The sequence below is a fragment of the Anopheles coluzzii genome, chromosome 2 (genome assembly GCF_943734685.1).
Source record: "Anopheles coluzzii chromosome 2, AcolN3, whole genome shotgun sequence".
In the NCBI taxonomy this organism is placed as follows: Eukaryota; Metazoa; Arthropoda; class Insecta; order Diptera; family Culicidae; genus Anopheles; species Anopheles coluzzii.
In genome coordinates, this window is record NC_064670.1 from 92315527 (window position 1) to 92330613 (window position 15087).

Sequence of the window (15087 nt, forward strand, 5' to 3'; positions counted from 1 at the left end):
TTTGATCGTTGAAAGAAATGTTCAATCGCAACGTGAGGCAACGTGACAGCAGCGGAAGCAGGTACATTCGAACTCGGGATAGTATATCACACGAAACATCGCATTGTGCACGGTCCTTTCCAATGCTTTGATGGGGTTGGTGGATGTTGTACTAGCCACCTTGCTTTGTCCAAGAACTACGAACATCTTGGCAATCTCCGGTCCGGGTTCGTGGTATCGTACGAGAAACGCGTGCCGCATCATTCCTGCCCTTGTTACGCCAACGACACGGTGAGTAAATCGTTTATTACAATTCAACAGTTCCAGTAATTTCCTCGTCTGTAAGGCGATCCACCTCTACAGAGCTGTTGCTTCCAGGAACTTTAAAAATGGACAAAGAGGGGCAAGGTCGGCAAAAGTTCCTTTCTCCTCAACAAGATTACTTACGATTCAGCTTTTCGTTCTGTTGCATTTTCAACTTTCCTTATCAAGTGTTGTTTTGTCCACTATGGAACACCTATCCGGACGGTATGAGGCTCTTGAATCGAATGGACTGCTATCTGTTACATGGAATTGTTTAATAGTTTCCAATGACTTAAGAGGAGACAACAGGGTAGTGTATTATTTGTACCATTGCAGTGGACTTAACTCTTCAAGTGAAACTATAGTTTGACGGAAAGATTGAAATACAAAACATTTTACTTACCCTCATAAGATCATTTTATAACACATGACATCATGACAACCTTTACATAAAAATGAAAATATAACCAAAAGAGTTTATAGTTCTGTGTAATGGTGGAAGTTCATTACTCTTTTATTTTTCAAGTTCAATTCCTTTTTAAAACGTTCGAAAATTAGATGAATGTAAAAAACTGTTTTTCGCCGACACAGCAACGTGAATCCACCCCTCCGACAATGTTTCCATTGGACGTTGCTCATACTACATCCGTTCCGATATTAACTCCGGATGTTTGAGCTTGTAGTGTGTGGCTAAGGTTGCCCTTTTCTTGTAAATAGCCGGGCACAATGTACAGATGAAGAAACTCGGGAAGTGTGTTATGTAGTGTCTGTTAGTAAGTCTGACCAGTTCGTTGCAAATCTTGCACCGGCTATGGGTATCTGATACACGCTCAAACGCTTGATTCATTTGTAAGCGCACGCTATGCATTTTTAGAACAGTAGTCCTTGAAATCGGGGCAAAGTCATATCCGACGGACATTTGTCTGTTCCTCATTCCAAACAACGTCTTTTTCGCCTGTGTGGATGAAACTACCGTATGGCTTGCGCGGCGGTATCCAATCGGCGGAATGCGAATCTGCTGCTCCGATGGTACAGGCCTTTCGAACGTTCGCGAGCTGGAAGGATTGGAAACGCTCGTTTCATTTCGTCCTACAACAAAGTTCGGTGGAAGGACAGTTGAGTTGGTGGTGACGGGCTCATCTGGTAACTGAATGGTTCCGCCCTGATGCATGGTTTCAATGTTTCTAGAAAGATCAACAAACAAGTTGACGTCTCCTGGGTTGAGTCGTGGGGACGTTTGAGCTTGATTCGCGGTCCCTGGTTGTTGGGTCGGATCTTGAGGACTGTTTTGCAATGATGTTTGATCTTGGTCGGAAGTCCCTGGTCGTTCGATGCTCTCCAGAAAACGAGTTGTATCCGATGGAAGGTCATTTCCAACGTACGATTCCATTTCTTCTGTAGCAAAATTCGTTCCTTCCTCGGGAGTGGAAGGTATCTCTCCGCTTTGGTCAACTTGCTGCTGCTGCACATCCTCCACACCGATGTAACAATTCTCCTGATCATCCATACTATCCTCTAACTGTCCATCCACTTCTGTGTTGTTTCCGTAGCGTTGAATTACAACGTCTGGTACAACATGAAGAGTTTTGTGTGCATTATCTACACTGTTGCATTCTGGCGTGGGGTAGTTGCCGTTTGTTTCAAGCAACTCACTTATCGATATCTGGACCGTATCCTCGTCACCGCTCAAATTCCCCATGATATACTCCGAACTTTTCACAATATGCACGTATTTCACTCCGAGCAACCTACGAACCTGGAAGCTCTGCGCCTTCAAGATGAAGTCTGGCAAATCATTCATGGGCAAGGTTATCTTGCCATGGTATATAAATTTAACCATGTTTCGCATTTCATTTACCTCCACGTTGGGCAAGTGCACGATGGGGTGGGGATGCGGATTTTGGACGAACATATCCTCAAAGTAAGAGCTTCCGGCAGCTAGAATAATCTGGTGTGCCTTGATATTTCCTCCACTGCACAACAGGGTTACATCGCACAATTTTTCTTGCGCAAGCAATTTCGGCAACACGGCTGTTAAGCTGGTGCTGTGTTGTGGATCACAAATTATTGTATATAGTTCGACCATTTTGATTGTTTTCTTAGCACTGTATCAGCAATATGCAAACACGGTCGAGCAATTTAATATGAAACCAGCGTGAATTTTACTGCTATCAATCCTGTACGGAGGATTGGACTTGGCCGACAAGAATGTGACAAGCTGATATCCGCTAGAGAGAGTTACATTACAGCGCCCTCTGTGTGGTAAATTATTTGGTGCTGCAAAGTTGAACGTCGTTTGCTTGAAAACAAGAAAAAGAAAATACTTTTTGCATGTGTTAAATTGTGTAATTTGAGTTACAAAAATAGACAAAAAAGCCCAATAATTAGATCATTCAGCAGAAAAAGAGTACTTTTGTAGCAACCATTTCTTTCATTCTGACGAAACAAAATTCTATTTTGTTTTTTTCATCCTGCTCCGTTTGTCTAGCTGATTTAACTGGTCAGAGAATTCCTGTTGGACAAAAAAAGAGATAATAAACATTTATATACAAAATTAAAGCCCAACCATCCGGAATGAATAGCTGTGGCTCACTTAAAATGTTTCAATTTCATCCCTGTTCAATCGTCCATTTCGTGCCGTTTCGTTTGATGCTGTCTTTCCGTTTCTGCTCTTTCCGCAGCAGCGAAAACAGGAGAGCCCTAACATAATTGTGTTTGCTATCGTCTTCAAAGTTTATATCAGTTAAACTTTCTAAGTTGCTACTGCTTTGAGTAAAATATGTGTATGCGTGCTTGAAAATACGGACAGCTATGAATGTGATCATTTGCGGCTAATCACAAATATGTCATGGCCTATTGAGAACACACCGTATCGAAAACGCGTATCAGTTGTTCAATTCGGATTGTGTCATGAAATGTTTCAGTTTTTTTTTGTTTTTCAACAATTACTATGAATTGTCAAAATGGACCGGACGATCCGACCTGTGCTGTTGCCTCGGCCCGTTGCAGTTGACAGTTTATTTTTAGTACAGCATTGACGCAGTGGCTTTTAGCACACAACAGCAGAAACGAATAGAACGCCAGCACTACACGAAGCTATATAATCGTTCAAATTGCGAGAAAAATGTTCCGTTCACTGTTGGCACCTTTTAACAAATGCTGCTCCGGAAGCCCGGAAGATGCCGCCGAAGATGAGCCACAGGCGCATGATGATTTGACTCAAGCGGTACCAGCGTAAGTGCAGTTGCCGGCAATGGTGTTTCCTAAAATGGCAGTGTGTGTTTGTGTGATGATTGTTTTTCTTGTTTCAGAAACATTCAAGTCGATGAAATCTCACCTTCCAGAGCGAAACGCATGCGGGAAGATGAAGGAGACAATTTGAGCGTAGCTGGTTGCGTCGAAATGCGCAATTGGCACAAAGATCAAAAGCAGGAATCTCCCATTGTGCAAGATGCTGCCGTTCCGGAAGGCCAATCTATTCACAAGAAACTCAAACCTTCGGAAGAATTCGAAATGATGGAAATGCAGTCTGGCAAAGTAGCGACGTTGGCGACCGAGAACATCCCGACGTTGGTGACGGTTGCGCTGGATGCCAATGCGGAAGGGTAAAGGCGTTTCGGCTTCAATCAACACAAGAAAACATTCCAGAATTTTGGGAAATGGTTACACCATTTATTAACATTTTAGAACTGCATTCATCTGCGATGATAAATTCGTTGTCATTCCTCAAAGGAAACATACTATGAAATAAACTATGACCTTGCACTAAAACCGCTATACAGCCGTCTCGATGGTGGATGGAGTGTCGCTGGATGCTGAATTTTTCCATGAAATAGTCTTCAGGCATTTGGACTTATCTCGTTCCTGCGCTTCCCGTGCGATGGTTGGATGTGAAGCGTTGACAGGATTTTCCGTCCGAGGATTGCTATCCTTCGTTGACGCGAGTGACGGTAAGGAAGCAACTCGGCGGACCTTTTTCGGTGAACTGGCAGTTGAGGTGGCACAGCACTTCGCAGCACCTGTTGCCGGTCGGGGACAATGGAATGGCATCGAATGAACTTCAATCGGGCAGGTCCGGTTATTGTTGGCTGAGGCTTTTAGGCAGCCGGACATGATCGCAGTATCGTCGTGAGGTGATAGTGTACGCTGTTCCAGCTCCAGCAGATATTTCAATCGACGACGCTGATGAATTGTCTGGTGTTTGTTGTACAAGCCATGTTCTGGAAGGGAAAAGAGATTCACTATTGTCGTTATCCCTGAACACCACGCTAGCGCACTTTCATTACCTTTAAGCAGTTTTTTCAACATTGTTTGTTCCTCTCCATCGCCTATATTTCGTTCCGACAAGAAAATTGTAAATTGGCGCCTGGGTAAGCTGCAAAAACGAAACAAACATTCCTAATCCTTGCGGTTGGATTTTAGCGTAGAACGGTGTGGCGATCTTACCTGTTGTGACGTGCCTCGGGTGTCCAATTGCGGTATCCGGTGAACGAAAACTCAGCTGACGCTGCTCTGTCCGGCCGTGCACAATGGCTCCACGGGAAGCTGTTGCACTTTGCCCGCTGCTTAGCTAGCCAGCTCTCGAATCGGGAGAACATTTCTTCTATCGTCCTTGCCACTGTCGGTGTTGCTTGTTGAAGGGAAATCGATCGAATGAGCTCCTTGCGATCGAACGAGCACCTGCACGACACCGGTTTTAGCGAGCGATAGACATTCCTGTACATTCCTGTTTGCCGCTTCAAAACAATGCCTGCATAAGCGGCGAACAAATTGCCTACATTGAGGCGCCGGCAACATTTCTGCTCCCACTGTGCAGTGTGGCGCGAAATTAAGCCGTTTACGCCTGAATGTAGGCATGTGAGAAGGTTTTTTGTTTAGAGCGCGAACGGGCAAAATCAAGTTCGTATTTCAAAGAAACGAACTGTCGAACCATTCATAAACAAATCAAAATTTTGCCCATTTCCTGTGTCTCTTCTATTTGGGTGGATTTTTGTTCGCTCAAAGCTGCCAAGAAAATGTTTTCCAGATTCCGAAGCTGGTTTGTCAAGCAGCGGAACAGGTGCAACAATTGCACCCGGTGCCATTATGCACCAGCACGGTCGGAATGCACAGGATCGGCCGAATTTGCTGATGCAGAAAACTGGACTCCCGGAGCACGTCAACACAGGTTAGGAAAAACAATCCCCCCGCTATCCTCGGTGATCAAATCAAATACATTTGTGTTACCAATGACTACCTTCCAGCCTACCCAGACCGCTGTTTAGCAGCTTCTGGTCCGAGCGAAACATCAACGAAGCAGTGGAGAAAGCATTTTTGAAACAGTTCCTCAAGGGTGGGTATAGCCTCATCAATCGCATTCAGTTCTTTCGGAGGGGAAGATCAGTTTTCATTTCTTTCCCTTTCCCGTAATTACACTTCCAGAGCATGGGCTGTACAATAAGCATCAAACCATTGAGCAGCGTCGACGGTTGAAGCAACTGCTCGAACTAGAGCAGCGCACGTTACTGTTGCACAGCGAGCAGTACAATGTACGGCCGGATGATGATGAGGTTATGTCCGGGGTGCACTCACTGCAGCTAACCACGCAAAGCAACACCACCAGTCGGACCTGTTCGGTCGAGTTTCACTCGATGCCATTCCCCAGCCCCGATCCGACACCCGACACTGTTCTGAGCTCCGTTGGGTCACGCCGAGTCTCCTCCTTGCCGGCGCTTGCATTCGGTGCGATGGATCTTCCGCCCGATGAAGTCACAGCTTCGCATCCAACCGTCGCGCAGGAAGTGCAGGTAACGGAACGATGGGAACGAATTCTCGTGTGGAAAATGGTCGTCCAGGGCGATGTTCCGCCATACTTAGAGACGGAGGTTTAAGCGACAGGGAGCCGGTTCGGTTGGGAAATGGAATGAAAACATCTCGATTTAAGTGAAACATTGTTGCGGCTTTGCAAACGTATCAGTATGGGCGTTAAACTACTGTGAAACAATAATCAAAATCATGTACTGAACAGAAAATCGCATCTCCCATCCATTCATTCTTACATCATATGCATACGGAGAAAGGGAAGTTCAATGTTCATTATCAAATGCCCTGTCCCGTAGCTGGCGGCGATAAAGTATTATTAAACGGCTCGCCTACAAAGACAAACCTGATAGCAATTATCTTTCCAAGTGAAAACATAAACCTGCCCCAGAGCCTCGATGCCCCTACTTGTGGCATGGTAATGGTAAGCGGAGTGCGCGATCTCTATTATTTACAGCAACGTTGTAGCTACATTTACCGCCTCCCCCTAGGTCGGTTACGAGACATGGCGAACCTAGAACCTCTCGGGGCCAGCTCGCACCAGCATCATCTTAATCATCACCGTCATCAGCTAGTTGATGGTGGTATGTGTGTCCAGGGCATCGTAAGGCACCGACGCGATCGACCAGTCATGACCATAACTCGGAACAACACTGCCGTGCCCTTGTCCCACAGTCGGAACGATTCACCCGCAACCTTCGCCCCAATGATGATCGGCAAGGGTAAGCACACAATGCGTGCGTGTGTGTGTTGTTGCAGTTGCATGGGAGTGTGCGAAACAGGCGCCGGATAAAGCTAGATAACGATGAAAATGGCACGAGAAGGCAAAACGTGCGTGACTTAGGAATTGATGATAATGGGGCTTTTGTGTGTGTGTTTGGGTATGTGTCCGCGCGTTAGAGAGTCGGTTTGCCGTTACGATTCGCCTTCCAGTTCGCAGTTCATCAGCAAGCGTCGTACGGTGTTGTTCGTTCGTTCGGTTGTTCTTGGCGCGCGTCGTTGTTGCTCGGTAACACCCCATCCCCATCCGTCTGCAGAGCCATGGCCTCCTATCTGGAGGATTTAGTTGACTATTTCCTCAGCAGCTCGGCGCTCGTTACCTACTGGAACTACATCTTCCCCGTGCTGGTGGGACTGTACCTGGCGATCTCCCTGTACGACAAGCACCGGTACGGACGGAACAAGAAGCTGAGAATTACTGAACCGGCGGCAACAGAGAAGAATGGCAGCAAGCTGGACGGTATCGAGTATGTTGGAGGTGTGTTTGCGATGTGTCTTTGGTAGGTGCCCGAAATGACCCATCTCTCCCTTTCATGCGCCACAGATCTGGAACATGCTGACTACGACCCACTGCCTGCACTGGAGGAGAAACCACACGTCCCGTACGCCGGTGCAACGGTCACACTAGCCCAGGACCCACTAGAGGCAGCCGAACGGTTCTACGCCATCGCCAACAATCGGCGCAGTGTGCGCAAGTTTAGCTCCCGCCCGGTGGATGTGGCCATCGTGGAGCGGTGCATCCGGGCGGCCGGTACGGCGCCAAGCGGTGCCCACACCGAACCGTGGACCTTCTGTCTCGTGTCCGACCCTTCGATCAAGGCGAGCGTGCGCGAGATCATCGAGGCCGAGGAGTTCGTCAACTACACGCAGCGGATGGCCAAACAGTGGGTGACCGATCTGCGGCCCATTCGTACGAACCACGTGAAGGAGTACCTGACCGAGGCGCCCCATCTGGTGCTGGTGTTCAAGCAGACGTACGGCTACAAGGTGGATGGGGACGCCACGGCCAAGAAGCAGCACTACTACAACGAAATATCGACCTCGATCGCGACCGGCATGCTGCTGTGCGCGTTCCAGTGTGCCGGGTTGAGCTCGCTCGTTACCACGCCGCTCAACTGTGGCCCTGCCCTGCGCACCCTGCTCGAGCGGCCACCGAACGAGAAGCTGCTGGTGCTGCTGCCCGTCGGCTACCCGGCGGACGACTGTACCGTGCCGGATCTGCAGCGGAAACCGCTGGAAGACATCCTGGTGCGCTATTGACGATGAAAGCCGGCAAGCGCTCTCTTTCTCTCTTTCTTCCTGCTGGAAGCGGTTGTTACCGAAATGGAAAGCGATAGGGAGGTGCACCGGTGCACGGCGGACCGAATGCACAGGCCCTGAGAAGGTGATAAAGCTGGATAAAAGCGTACGATAAGAGCTGCTGGGCTAATATCCGCTGCATTAGTGGGCAGTGCCGCGGCTAGCAATAAACAAAAACCAGCTGCAATTTCCCGTCCAAGAAAGATAGCAAGCGATTTTGTGATCAGTTTGAGAAGATAAAGTTTTATTTTGTGTATAAATAAAATCAATTTACTCGTAGTAACACGCATGTCGACGAACACTTACGAAGGAGGTAACAAAAAGTAAACAAAAAAAGAATCCCAGTGTGCGACCGTGACAGGACTCGAACCTGCAATCTTCGGATCCGAAGTCCGACGCCTTCTCCATTAGGCCACACGGCCCCGCTGACAGCCCAGCGCTTATTTACAAACACATTCTCTTCAACCCTTTCGCTCCGTTCGAGCCTATCTTCAGGCGTGTTTCTTGGCTGTGCGAGCTATCCATGGGCGCACTTGGATTGATACACACGCACTGCGCGCCTAACATTCCACTTTCCTAAGCACATTTGTACATTACATTTCAGGTCAATGTACTTAGACTACACACACTCACACGCCGTATTACCGAATTGTAAATACTGTCGCACAGTACACCCCACACTACACTCACCTTCAGGACTTTGTTTACGAAGATCGTTCACAAATAATCCACCCAAAAAACAATCGATATCCACCGTGTAGAGGGTGCATGTGACTTCCGGAAAAGTTAACTCCAACTCCCGGACACCCGCTTAACTGTTTTACCTTCGCGATCTGCTCTTACTACTACTTCCCTCGCCCTTCGACTGTTCCTTGGCGCGTTTTTTACTGGGCTCGCCTTCGTCCTCGTCGTTATCGTCGTTATCATCGTCCTGGAGCAGCTCGTTCAGATTGATACCGACAAGCTTGTCCGCCTTGGCTTGCGCCTGTGTGATGAACAGCTCCTTGAGAAATTTCAGCTCCTTCTTCTGGTTGTCAATTTTGTCTTCCAGCAGCTGGTTCTTGAGCCGCAAATCGTTCACACGCTGCTGCGTCTCTTCCGTCTTCATTTTAGACTTTACCCGGCTGCGCTTGACGGCCTGGCGGGAACGGCAACGAGCAAGAACATTCGGAACGTGAGGACTCCCGTTTCCAGGGTGATGCAATTTCGGTGCCACTTTACCTGATTGTTACGGTCCCGCTTGCGACGATACTCGTCGTCTTCCTCGTCGGTGGTGGACTTTCTTTTCGGTGGCATTCTGTAGCGTACACTGCGGCGGATGCGTTCACTGCTGATTAGCGCCAATTGCACCAAGCCAAATTGTAAGGGGTAAACAAAATAAAATGCACAACTTGCGCTGCGTCGATTGCGCGGCCACCACTTTGACAGAGCTGCGATATTGATAAACAAACAAGTGTTCGCGCGTGAAGGACGATCGTTCCGGGCGGTTGATGTGGGAATATAGCCGAAAAAATAGCCAATTGAAGAGCTACACTCTCAATTCAACGAAAAAGCATGTTCATTTATCTGTGTTGTGTGAAATAAGGACAACTTTTTTGGAGTTTTTAGTTTAATTTACATTAAAAACATGAATCCACGAACCTCCGAAGTTAGTCCTTCACTAGGCACCCATCATCAGCGAAATTTGACAGCCTCCCTCGAGCCAACTGTCAATGATGACAGCCCCGTGCGCACATGTTCGTTCAAAGTAAACAGTTCACAGTTTTTGTATTGTCCACAGCACGATGGCGATCGGCGGAGGAAAGTTTAAAAAGAAAAGCGACAAAAAGCGCTACTTTGAGCAGCAGGCGGACGAATCAGCAACGCCAGAACCACAGCCGAGTGAAGTGCAAGGCCGTCCGGCCAAAATCGTATTCGACGACGAAGGTGAGCAACGCGTGGTGCCGATTGATTACACGGCTGGCGAAACCGGCACATCGTCGCGTGCTACCGGTGCGAGGCGCAAGAAGGCACATGCGGACGGTGAAGATGATGACCACGAGGGTGACGAGGATGAGGAGGAGGACCAGCTGACCAAGCTGTGGTACAACAACTTCGAACCATACAATCTGGTCGGCGAGATGGTTGACATGAAGGACGCGGAATTGGCGGAACTGCGCAACATCTGCAAGGTGGCATTCGAGGCCGAGTGCCGGGCCCGCAAGCGGTACGATCCGTCCGATGCAAAGTGGCTGCTGAGCGCGCTGGAAAAGGGTACGCTGCGGGACAGGGCCAACGCGGGGGCGCTGCTGGTGCAGACGAACCCGTTCTGCCATCTGCACGCACTCGACACGCTGGTGGGCATGGTGAAACCGTCCAACAAGGGCTTCCTGGACGTGGTCGAGGTGCTGACCGAGCTGATGCTGAAATCGCTGATGCCCACCCATCGCAAGCTGATCACGCTGCCGATGCGCGGCACGGACTGGAAGAACGTGCAGAAGCTGCAAACGCTGGAGAAGCCCATCCGGGACCAGATTTACGCCCACTGGCACTTTGAGGACCAGCTGCGCGAGCACTACTTCGCGTTCGTCACCAATCTGTCCACCATCCTGCACACCGGCCAGGAGCCGGCCAAGCTGAAGGTGATCGGCCATGTGGCGAAGCTGTTCAGCAACGTGCCGGAGCTGGAGCGGCTGCTGCTGACGGCGCTGGTCAACAAGCTGGGCGATCCGTTGCGCCCGGTCGCGTCGAAGGTGCTGTACCATCTGCAGCAGATCGTGCGGCGCCACAGCGCGATGGCATTCATCATTACGGGCGAGGTGGAGAAGCTGCTGTTCCGCAACAATGTCGCCCCGATGGCGCAGTACTATTCGCTCTCCTTTCTCGCCGCGATCGGTTCGTTCGGCGACTTTCCGACCTGCCAGAAGATGATCAACATTTGCTTCTCGTACTTTAAAATTCTCACCGAAAAGGGTGAAATCAACTCGCGCACGATGCAGTCCATCCTGACCTGTCTGCGAAAAGCGATCGCGAACGTGAAGCGGGACGTCGATCTGGCGGAGGTGGTCGAACCGGGGCTGCTGGACGTTATATACCGGATGATCCATCTGGCGGACTTTCCGATCGGTTGCCAGGGACTGTCGCTGCTGCTGGAAATTACCGAGCGCAAGGGGTACGAGCAGGACCGGTTCTATAATGCGCTGTACAGGAAGCTGCTCGATCCGGAGCTGGCGTCGATCGGGCCGCGCATAACGAACGTGTTCTTTTACATACTTCACCGGGCGATGCAGAACGATCCCATCCCGGAGCGGGCGCAAGCGTTCGTGAAGCGGCTGCTGCAGGTTGCATTCTACTTTCCGGCCGCGCGGCTTTGCGGTGCGCTAATCGTGGTCAGTAAGGTGCTGCGCAAGCGCAAGGTTTTGCTGAAGGACGGACAAACGCCTCCGGACGTCGATGCGGTCGAGGAGGTTGCTGTGGAGGAGCCGAAGGAAGCTCTAGACGACCTGGAAGAGGACGTCGAGGGGAAGCAGGACGTAAGCAAGCAAGCCGAAAACAAGGTACATCGTGCGCCAACGCGTTACGATGCGTTCAGAAGGGCGTCGGAGTTTGCGGGCGCCCAGTACACGCTCCGGTACGAGCTGGTACGATATCGGTCACACTTCCACCCCACGGTGCAAAAGTTTGCCGAGAGCATTCTTGCGAGTAAGTATAGACCAGGCTTCGTTGCTATGCAACGAATGCGCAATGTGCATGGATGGTAATGGTTGTCAATGTATCTCTCTCCCTTCCGCAGATTCCGCTCTGACGTACTACGGCGATCCGCTGCAGGACTTTTCGCTCGGTCGCTTCCTGGACCGGTTTGCGTTTAAGAATCCGAAAAAGCCCAAAACAGTGAAGGATGAGAATGGGGAGGAACGACTGCGCCCACAGATTCCCGGAGTGGCCATGCGGAAGAGCGACTACGCACCGGCCGGATTCCGCGCCCTGCCAGTCAACGCACTCGCCAAGGATAAGTGTGCCGAGGACGATGAGTTCATTTTGAAGTAAGTGTTTCGAGATGAGTGCTCTGGTAGTACGGTGATCACGTATTTCGCTCCTCTTTTGCTTGCTAGGTTCCTGGAGCAGAAGCGACTTCGCCTCCAGCGTGCCCAAGAGCGCAAAAAGGCCAAGGGCGGGGATGATGAGGACGAGGATTCGGACGTGGATTCGCTTAACGACGATGAGTTCGATGCCTACCTGGACCAGCTCGGTGTGCCGGGCGGCACGGGCCAAGATGCCGATATGGACGGTGGGAACGAGGTTGACTTCATGCAGGAGCTCGAACAGGAGCTGGCCAAGGAACGCAAGGGTAAGCAGTCGGCAGGCAAAAAGTCTGCCAAGAACGACGAGGACGATGAAGATGGGCTGGACGATTGGGACTTTGTGGACGATGAGGACGACGATGACGATGGTGCAGAGGGCGATGATGATTCGGATGACGATCGTCCACGAAAGATCCGTCGCGATGGTGATGTGCGTGAGGATGATGGCGAGTTTAGCGACGGGGGCAGCATTTCGCTCGAGGAAGATGAGAATGAAGATTTCGACATGGCCGACTTGGATGATGATAATGATAATGATGATGTTGGGTCGGATGATGACGCGGTCGACGAGCCGATGCCGAAGAAGCGCAAGAAGTTGTCCGCTAAGTCGACGGGCATGGTGAGCCAGCGTGAGTTCGCGCGCAAGCTGAAGACGTCCGATGTGAACTCGCTGTTTGCGGCGGCCGATGACTTTTCCGAACTGCTGGAAGGCAACGTTGATCCCTTGAGCGGGGATGGACGCGGTGCCGGCAAGAAGAAGGGTGGCGGTGGAATGATGAAAAAGGCAAGCAAACGACAGTTCGAGGCGCACGGTACGGAGGCCGAGGTGTTCAATCAGGATGCGTCGTCGATGAAGCAGCTTGCCTGGGAAGCGTCCCGGTTTAGTGATCATGGTCGAGGCGGCGGAAAGCGTTTCGGTGGACGAGGTGGAGGAGCTGGTAGGACAAATTTCCAGAAGCGGGGCGGCGGTGGTGGCTTTGGACGGGGTAGAGGAGGTGGTAAGAAGTTTGCTGGAGGTGGCCGGGGAGGTGGAAGGTCCATGGGACGGAAGTAGGGGTCAAGCTGTAGGAGAAATCATATTGAAAGTAAGTTAGAGTGAAGCGGTTGTAACTGATCTATAAATGTGTCATTTAAAGGAAGCATTGTGATGTAATATGTGTATTTGAATGAAAGAAGGGAAAAAAGAAGAAACTGGCAATCGCAAAGGCAAAGGCAACGGCAAACGAACAATAGTTGAAATAAGGGTTTCATTAACGTCGGTTAAAAGTTGATCTGGTCAAAGGAAAAAAAGGATAGTGGGGTTGCATCGGCCGGGAATCGAACCCGGGCCGCCCGCGTGGCAGGCGAGCATTCTACCACTGAACCACCGATGCTTCGTGTTAGGAGGGGAGTTGATACGCTTATAATATCTCATACCAACGACCAAATAAACAGAAAATGGAGCATTGGGTGCCATATTAGTACAAATACGGTTTTCAGTGCAGGGTTACTAATTGGTATACTAATCCTGTTTTAAAAATACTACTTTTCTAGGGATATGTTTTTGCTACAGAAATATATCAAGAATAATGAATTGTTTTGAACAAATTATGAAGATTCAAATGAGACTTGTTTCAGCTTAAGGTTTACCAAGAATCATCAGTAAACCTTTTAGTGTTAATGGTTGTTTAAACATAATGTCATCCGTTCTGCATGAATAATTGGAATCCAAAATGCATCATAATACAACATTTCATAGAAAAATGCAACGCAAATGAAATTATTTTGATTCATTAATATATTTCATCATTACTTTTTGATTTATTGATTCATGCCTATTATAAAGAAAGGATTTTTGTTGTTGTTTGTATGCTTTTTTTTTCTTCAAGTATTTGTCGATCTTCGTTTCTACGCAGAAATCATTCTCTCATCCTTTCACACGTGCCTTCACCCACGTTCACACCCGCTTTACGTACACACCCGTCCCCATTGCCTTCTACCGGTCTCTGTCTCAGCCCGTATTATTTCATTGTCGTGTTTTGATTTCATATCATTAACGCCACTTTTTATATGTAATCTGCTACACAACTCAAATCCCGCTTGTTTCGAATGTATTTTTGTGTGTGTGTGTGTTTTTTATGTTCGTTTTAACCTCTTGTTTCTTCTTTCATTTTAAAGATGTCCATTACAATGCGGTGCATTAATGTTTTTACTAGTAACATTGTTTTCATTTTTCTGCTCTGACTTCTAGTCCGATTATAGGTGTTGGGTTGGTTTTTCTTTCAGGGGTAGGGAAGGGTCTGAAAAAGAACTGGAAAGAGCGGAGTAGATCGTACTGTGTGTTTCTTACATTTTTTCCTCCACTCATCACTTTCCTTGTCGTACGCGTTTGTATTGTTTCGGCCGGCTTAAGTAAACCGCATCCTGTTTTCGCTCGCTTACGTAGTATGAAAGTAAATGTGTTTTCTTTGTTTGTTTGTTGTTGCGTTGATTATATTGCTACGCTGTGTATTCGCTGTGTATGTAGCTATTGTTTAGGGTTTTGATTGAAATATTATTGTATAGATTTTTTTTTTGTTTCGTTACGTGACGGTTTAATTATTTTTAGCGTTTAAGTATTTTGAGTGTAAGTGAAGTGTTATTGACGAGTTTTGTTGGTTTGCTGTTTGTTCATTGCTGTTACAAGAACGAGTAGTAGTAGTAGTTGGTAGAATGTCTATTTTTAAATGTGAGTGTATTTAATTGGTTTGATTTACGTGTTTTGTTTTTTTTGTTTCGACTATTTCATCGATATTAGTAACTGGTTGGTTTATTCCATGCGCTTGTACATACGAATTTCCACGACTCCTTTCGTTTTCCGATGCGTCCATTACGTCGTGTGTAAATC

The 15087-nt window shown here is 48.6% G+C and overlaps 7 protein-coding genes and 2 non-coding genes across 10 annotated transcripts; 4 read left to right on the forward strand and 5 right to left on the reverse strand.

The window, feature by feature from the left end:
* Nucleotides 1-783: 783 nt before the first annotated feature.
* Nucleotides 784-3012, reverse strand: LOC120961463 (transcriptional regulator Kaiso-like). The gene has a single exon (XM_049606329.1). It carries the CDS (start codon nt 2366-2368, stop codon nt 923-925), a length of 1446 nt encoding a protein of 481 aa, XP_049462286.1. The 5' UTR covers nt 2369-3012; the 3' UTR covers nt 784-922.
* A 178-nt stretch (nt 3013-3190) lies between these two features.
* On the forward strand, nt 3191-4035 carry LOC120961467 (uncharacterized). Its single transcript, XM_040385186.2, has 2 exons — nt 3191-3516; nt 3594-4035. The coding sequence occupies exons 1-2, from the start codon at nt 3407-3409 to the stop codon at nt 3889-3891; spliced, it is 408 nt and encodes a 135-aa protein (XP_040241120.2). The 5' UTR covers nt 3191-3406; the 3' UTR covers nt 3892-4035.
* A 21-nt stretch (nt 4036-4056) lies between these two features.
* On the reverse strand, nt 4057-4993 carry LOC120961466 (uncharacterized). 2 transcript variants are annotated; one of them, XM_040385185.2, is made up of 3 exons: nt 4729-4993; nt 4569-4657; nt 4057-4502 (listed from the first exon to the last, which is right to left on the reverse strand). In XM_040385185.2, the coding sequence occupies exons 1-3, from the start codon at nt 4878-4880 to the stop codon at nt 4057-4059; spliced, it is 687 nt and encodes a 228-aa protein (XP_040241119.2). In that variant the 5' UTR covers nt 4881-4993. The 2 variants fall into 2 exon arrangements, with proteins under 2 accessions (XP_040241119.2, XP_049462287.1); XM_049606330.1 differs by having other exon boundaries at nt 4057-4657.
* A 304-nt stretch (nt 4994-5297) lies between these two features.
* Nucleotides 5298-6152, forward strand: LOC120961465 (uncharacterized). Its single transcript, XM_040385184.2, has 3 exons — nt 5298-5449; nt 5526-5614; nt 5704-6152. Exons 1-3 carry the CDS (start codon nt 5298-5300, stop codon nt 6150-6152), a joined length of 690 nt encoding a protein of 229 aa, XP_040241118.2.
* Nucleotides 6153-6443: 291 nt separating this feature from the next.
* LOC120961464 (iodotyrosine deiodinase) lies at nt 6444-8439 on the forward strand. Its single transcript, XM_040385183.2, has 2 exons — nt 6444-7339; nt 7406-8439. The coding sequence occupies exons 1-2, from the start codon at nt 7123-7125 to the stop codon at nt 8119-8121; spliced, it is 933 nt and encodes a 310-aa protein (XP_040241117.2). The 5' UTR covers nt 6444-7122; the 3' UTR covers nt 8122-8439.
* On the reverse strand, nt 8384-9652 carry LOC120961468 (CCAAT/enhancer-binding protein gamma). The gene is made up of 2 exons (XM_040385187.2): nt 9382-9652; nt 8384-9298 (listed from the first exon to the last, which is right to left on the reverse strand). The coding sequence occupies exons 1-2, from the start codon at nt 9454-9456 to the stop codon at nt 8981-8983; spliced, it is 393 nt and encodes a 130-aa protein (XP_040241121.1). The 5' UTR covers nt 9457-9652; the 3' UTR covers nt 8384-8980.
* On the reverse strand, nt 8510-8582 carry Trnar-ucg (transfer RNA arginine (anticodon UCG)). The gene has a single exon. It is a non-coding gene; the product is annotated as a tRNA-Arg (tRNA).
* A 211-nt stretch (nt 9653-9863) lies between the features above and the next one.
* On the forward strand, nt 9864-13360 carry LOC120961461 (CCAAT/enhancer-binding protein zeta). The gene is made up of 3 exons (XM_040385176.2): nt 9864-11841; nt 11933-12182; nt 12252-13360. Exons 1-3 carry the CDS (start codon nt 9945-9947, stop codon nt 13273-13275), a joined length of 3171 nt encoding a protein of 1056 aa, XP_040241110.2. The 5' UTR covers nt 9864-9944; the 3' UTR covers nt 13276-13360.
* A 163-nt stretch (nt 13361-13523) lies between these two features.
* Nucleotides 13524-13594, reverse strand: Trnag-gcc (transfer RNA glycine (anticodon GCC)). Its single transcript has one exon. It is a non-coding gene; the product is annotated as a tRNA-Gly (tRNA).
* Between the last annotated feature and the right edge of the window lie 1493 nt (nt 13595-15087).

Bases quoted from the DNA above. Each gene is read 5' to 3' on its own strand.
- LOC120961461 (XM_040385176.2), top strand. From the start codon at position 9,945: ATGGCGATCGGCGGAGGAAAGTTTAAAAAGAAAAGCGACAAAAAGCGC. The intron at 11,842-11,932 runs GTAAGTATAGAC...TCCCTTCCGCAG, and splicing joins TGCCGAGAGCATTCTTGCGA to ATTCCGCTCTGACGTACTAC. The intron at 12,183-12,251 runs GTAAGTGTTTCG...TTTGCTTGCTAG, and splicing joins GACGATGAGTTCATTTTGAA to GTTCCTGGAGCAGAAGCGAC.
- LOC120961466 (XM_049606330.1), bottom strand. From the start codon at position 4,880: ATGTTCTCCCGATTCGAGAGCTGGCTAGCTAAGCAGCGGGCAAAGTGC. The intron at 4,658-4,728 runs GTAAGATCGCCA...TCGTTTTTGCAG, and splicing joins CCCGAGGCACGTCACAACAG to CTTACCCAGGCGCCAATTTA.
- LOC120961467 (XM_040385186.2), top strand. From the start codon at position 3,407: ATGTTCCGTTCACTGTTGGCACCTTTTAACAAATGCTGCTCCGGAAGC. The intron at 3,517-3,593 runs GTAAGTGCAGTT...TTCTTGTTTCAG, and splicing joins TTGACTCAAGCGGTACCAGC to AAACATTCAAGTCGATGAAA.
- LOC120961465 (XM_040385184.2), top strand. From the start codon at position 5,298: ATGTTTTCCAGATTCCGAAGCTGGTTTGTCAAGCAGCGGAACAGGTGC. The intron at 5,450-5,525 runs GTTAGGAAAAAC...ACTACCTTCCAG, and splicing joins CCCGGAGCACGTCAACACAG to CCTACCCAGACCGCTGTTTA. The intron at 5,615-5,703 runs GTGGGTATAGCC...TTACACTTCCAG, and splicing joins TTTGAAACAGTTCCTCAAGG to AGCATGGGCTGTACAATAAG.
- LOC120961463 (XM_049606329.1), bottom strand. From the start codon at position 2,368: ATGGTCGAACTATATACAATAATTTGTGATCCACAACACAGCACCAGC.
- LOC120961464 (XM_040385183.2), top strand. From the start codon at position 7,123: ATGGCCTCCTATCTGGAGGATTTAGTTGACTATTTCCTCAGCAGCTCG. The intron at 7,340-7,405 runs GTGTGTTTGCGA...CATGCGCCACAG, and splicing joins CGGTATCGAGTATGTTGGAG to ATCTGGAACATGCTGACTAC.
- LOC120961468 (XM_040385187.2), bottom strand. From the start codon at position 9,456: ATGCCACCGAAAAGAAAGTCCACCACCGACGAGGAAGACGACGAGTAT. The intron at 9,299-9,381 runs GTAAAGTGGCAC...CGTTCCCGCCAG, and splicing joins AGCGGGACCGTAACAATCAG to GCCGTCAAGCGCAGCCGGGT.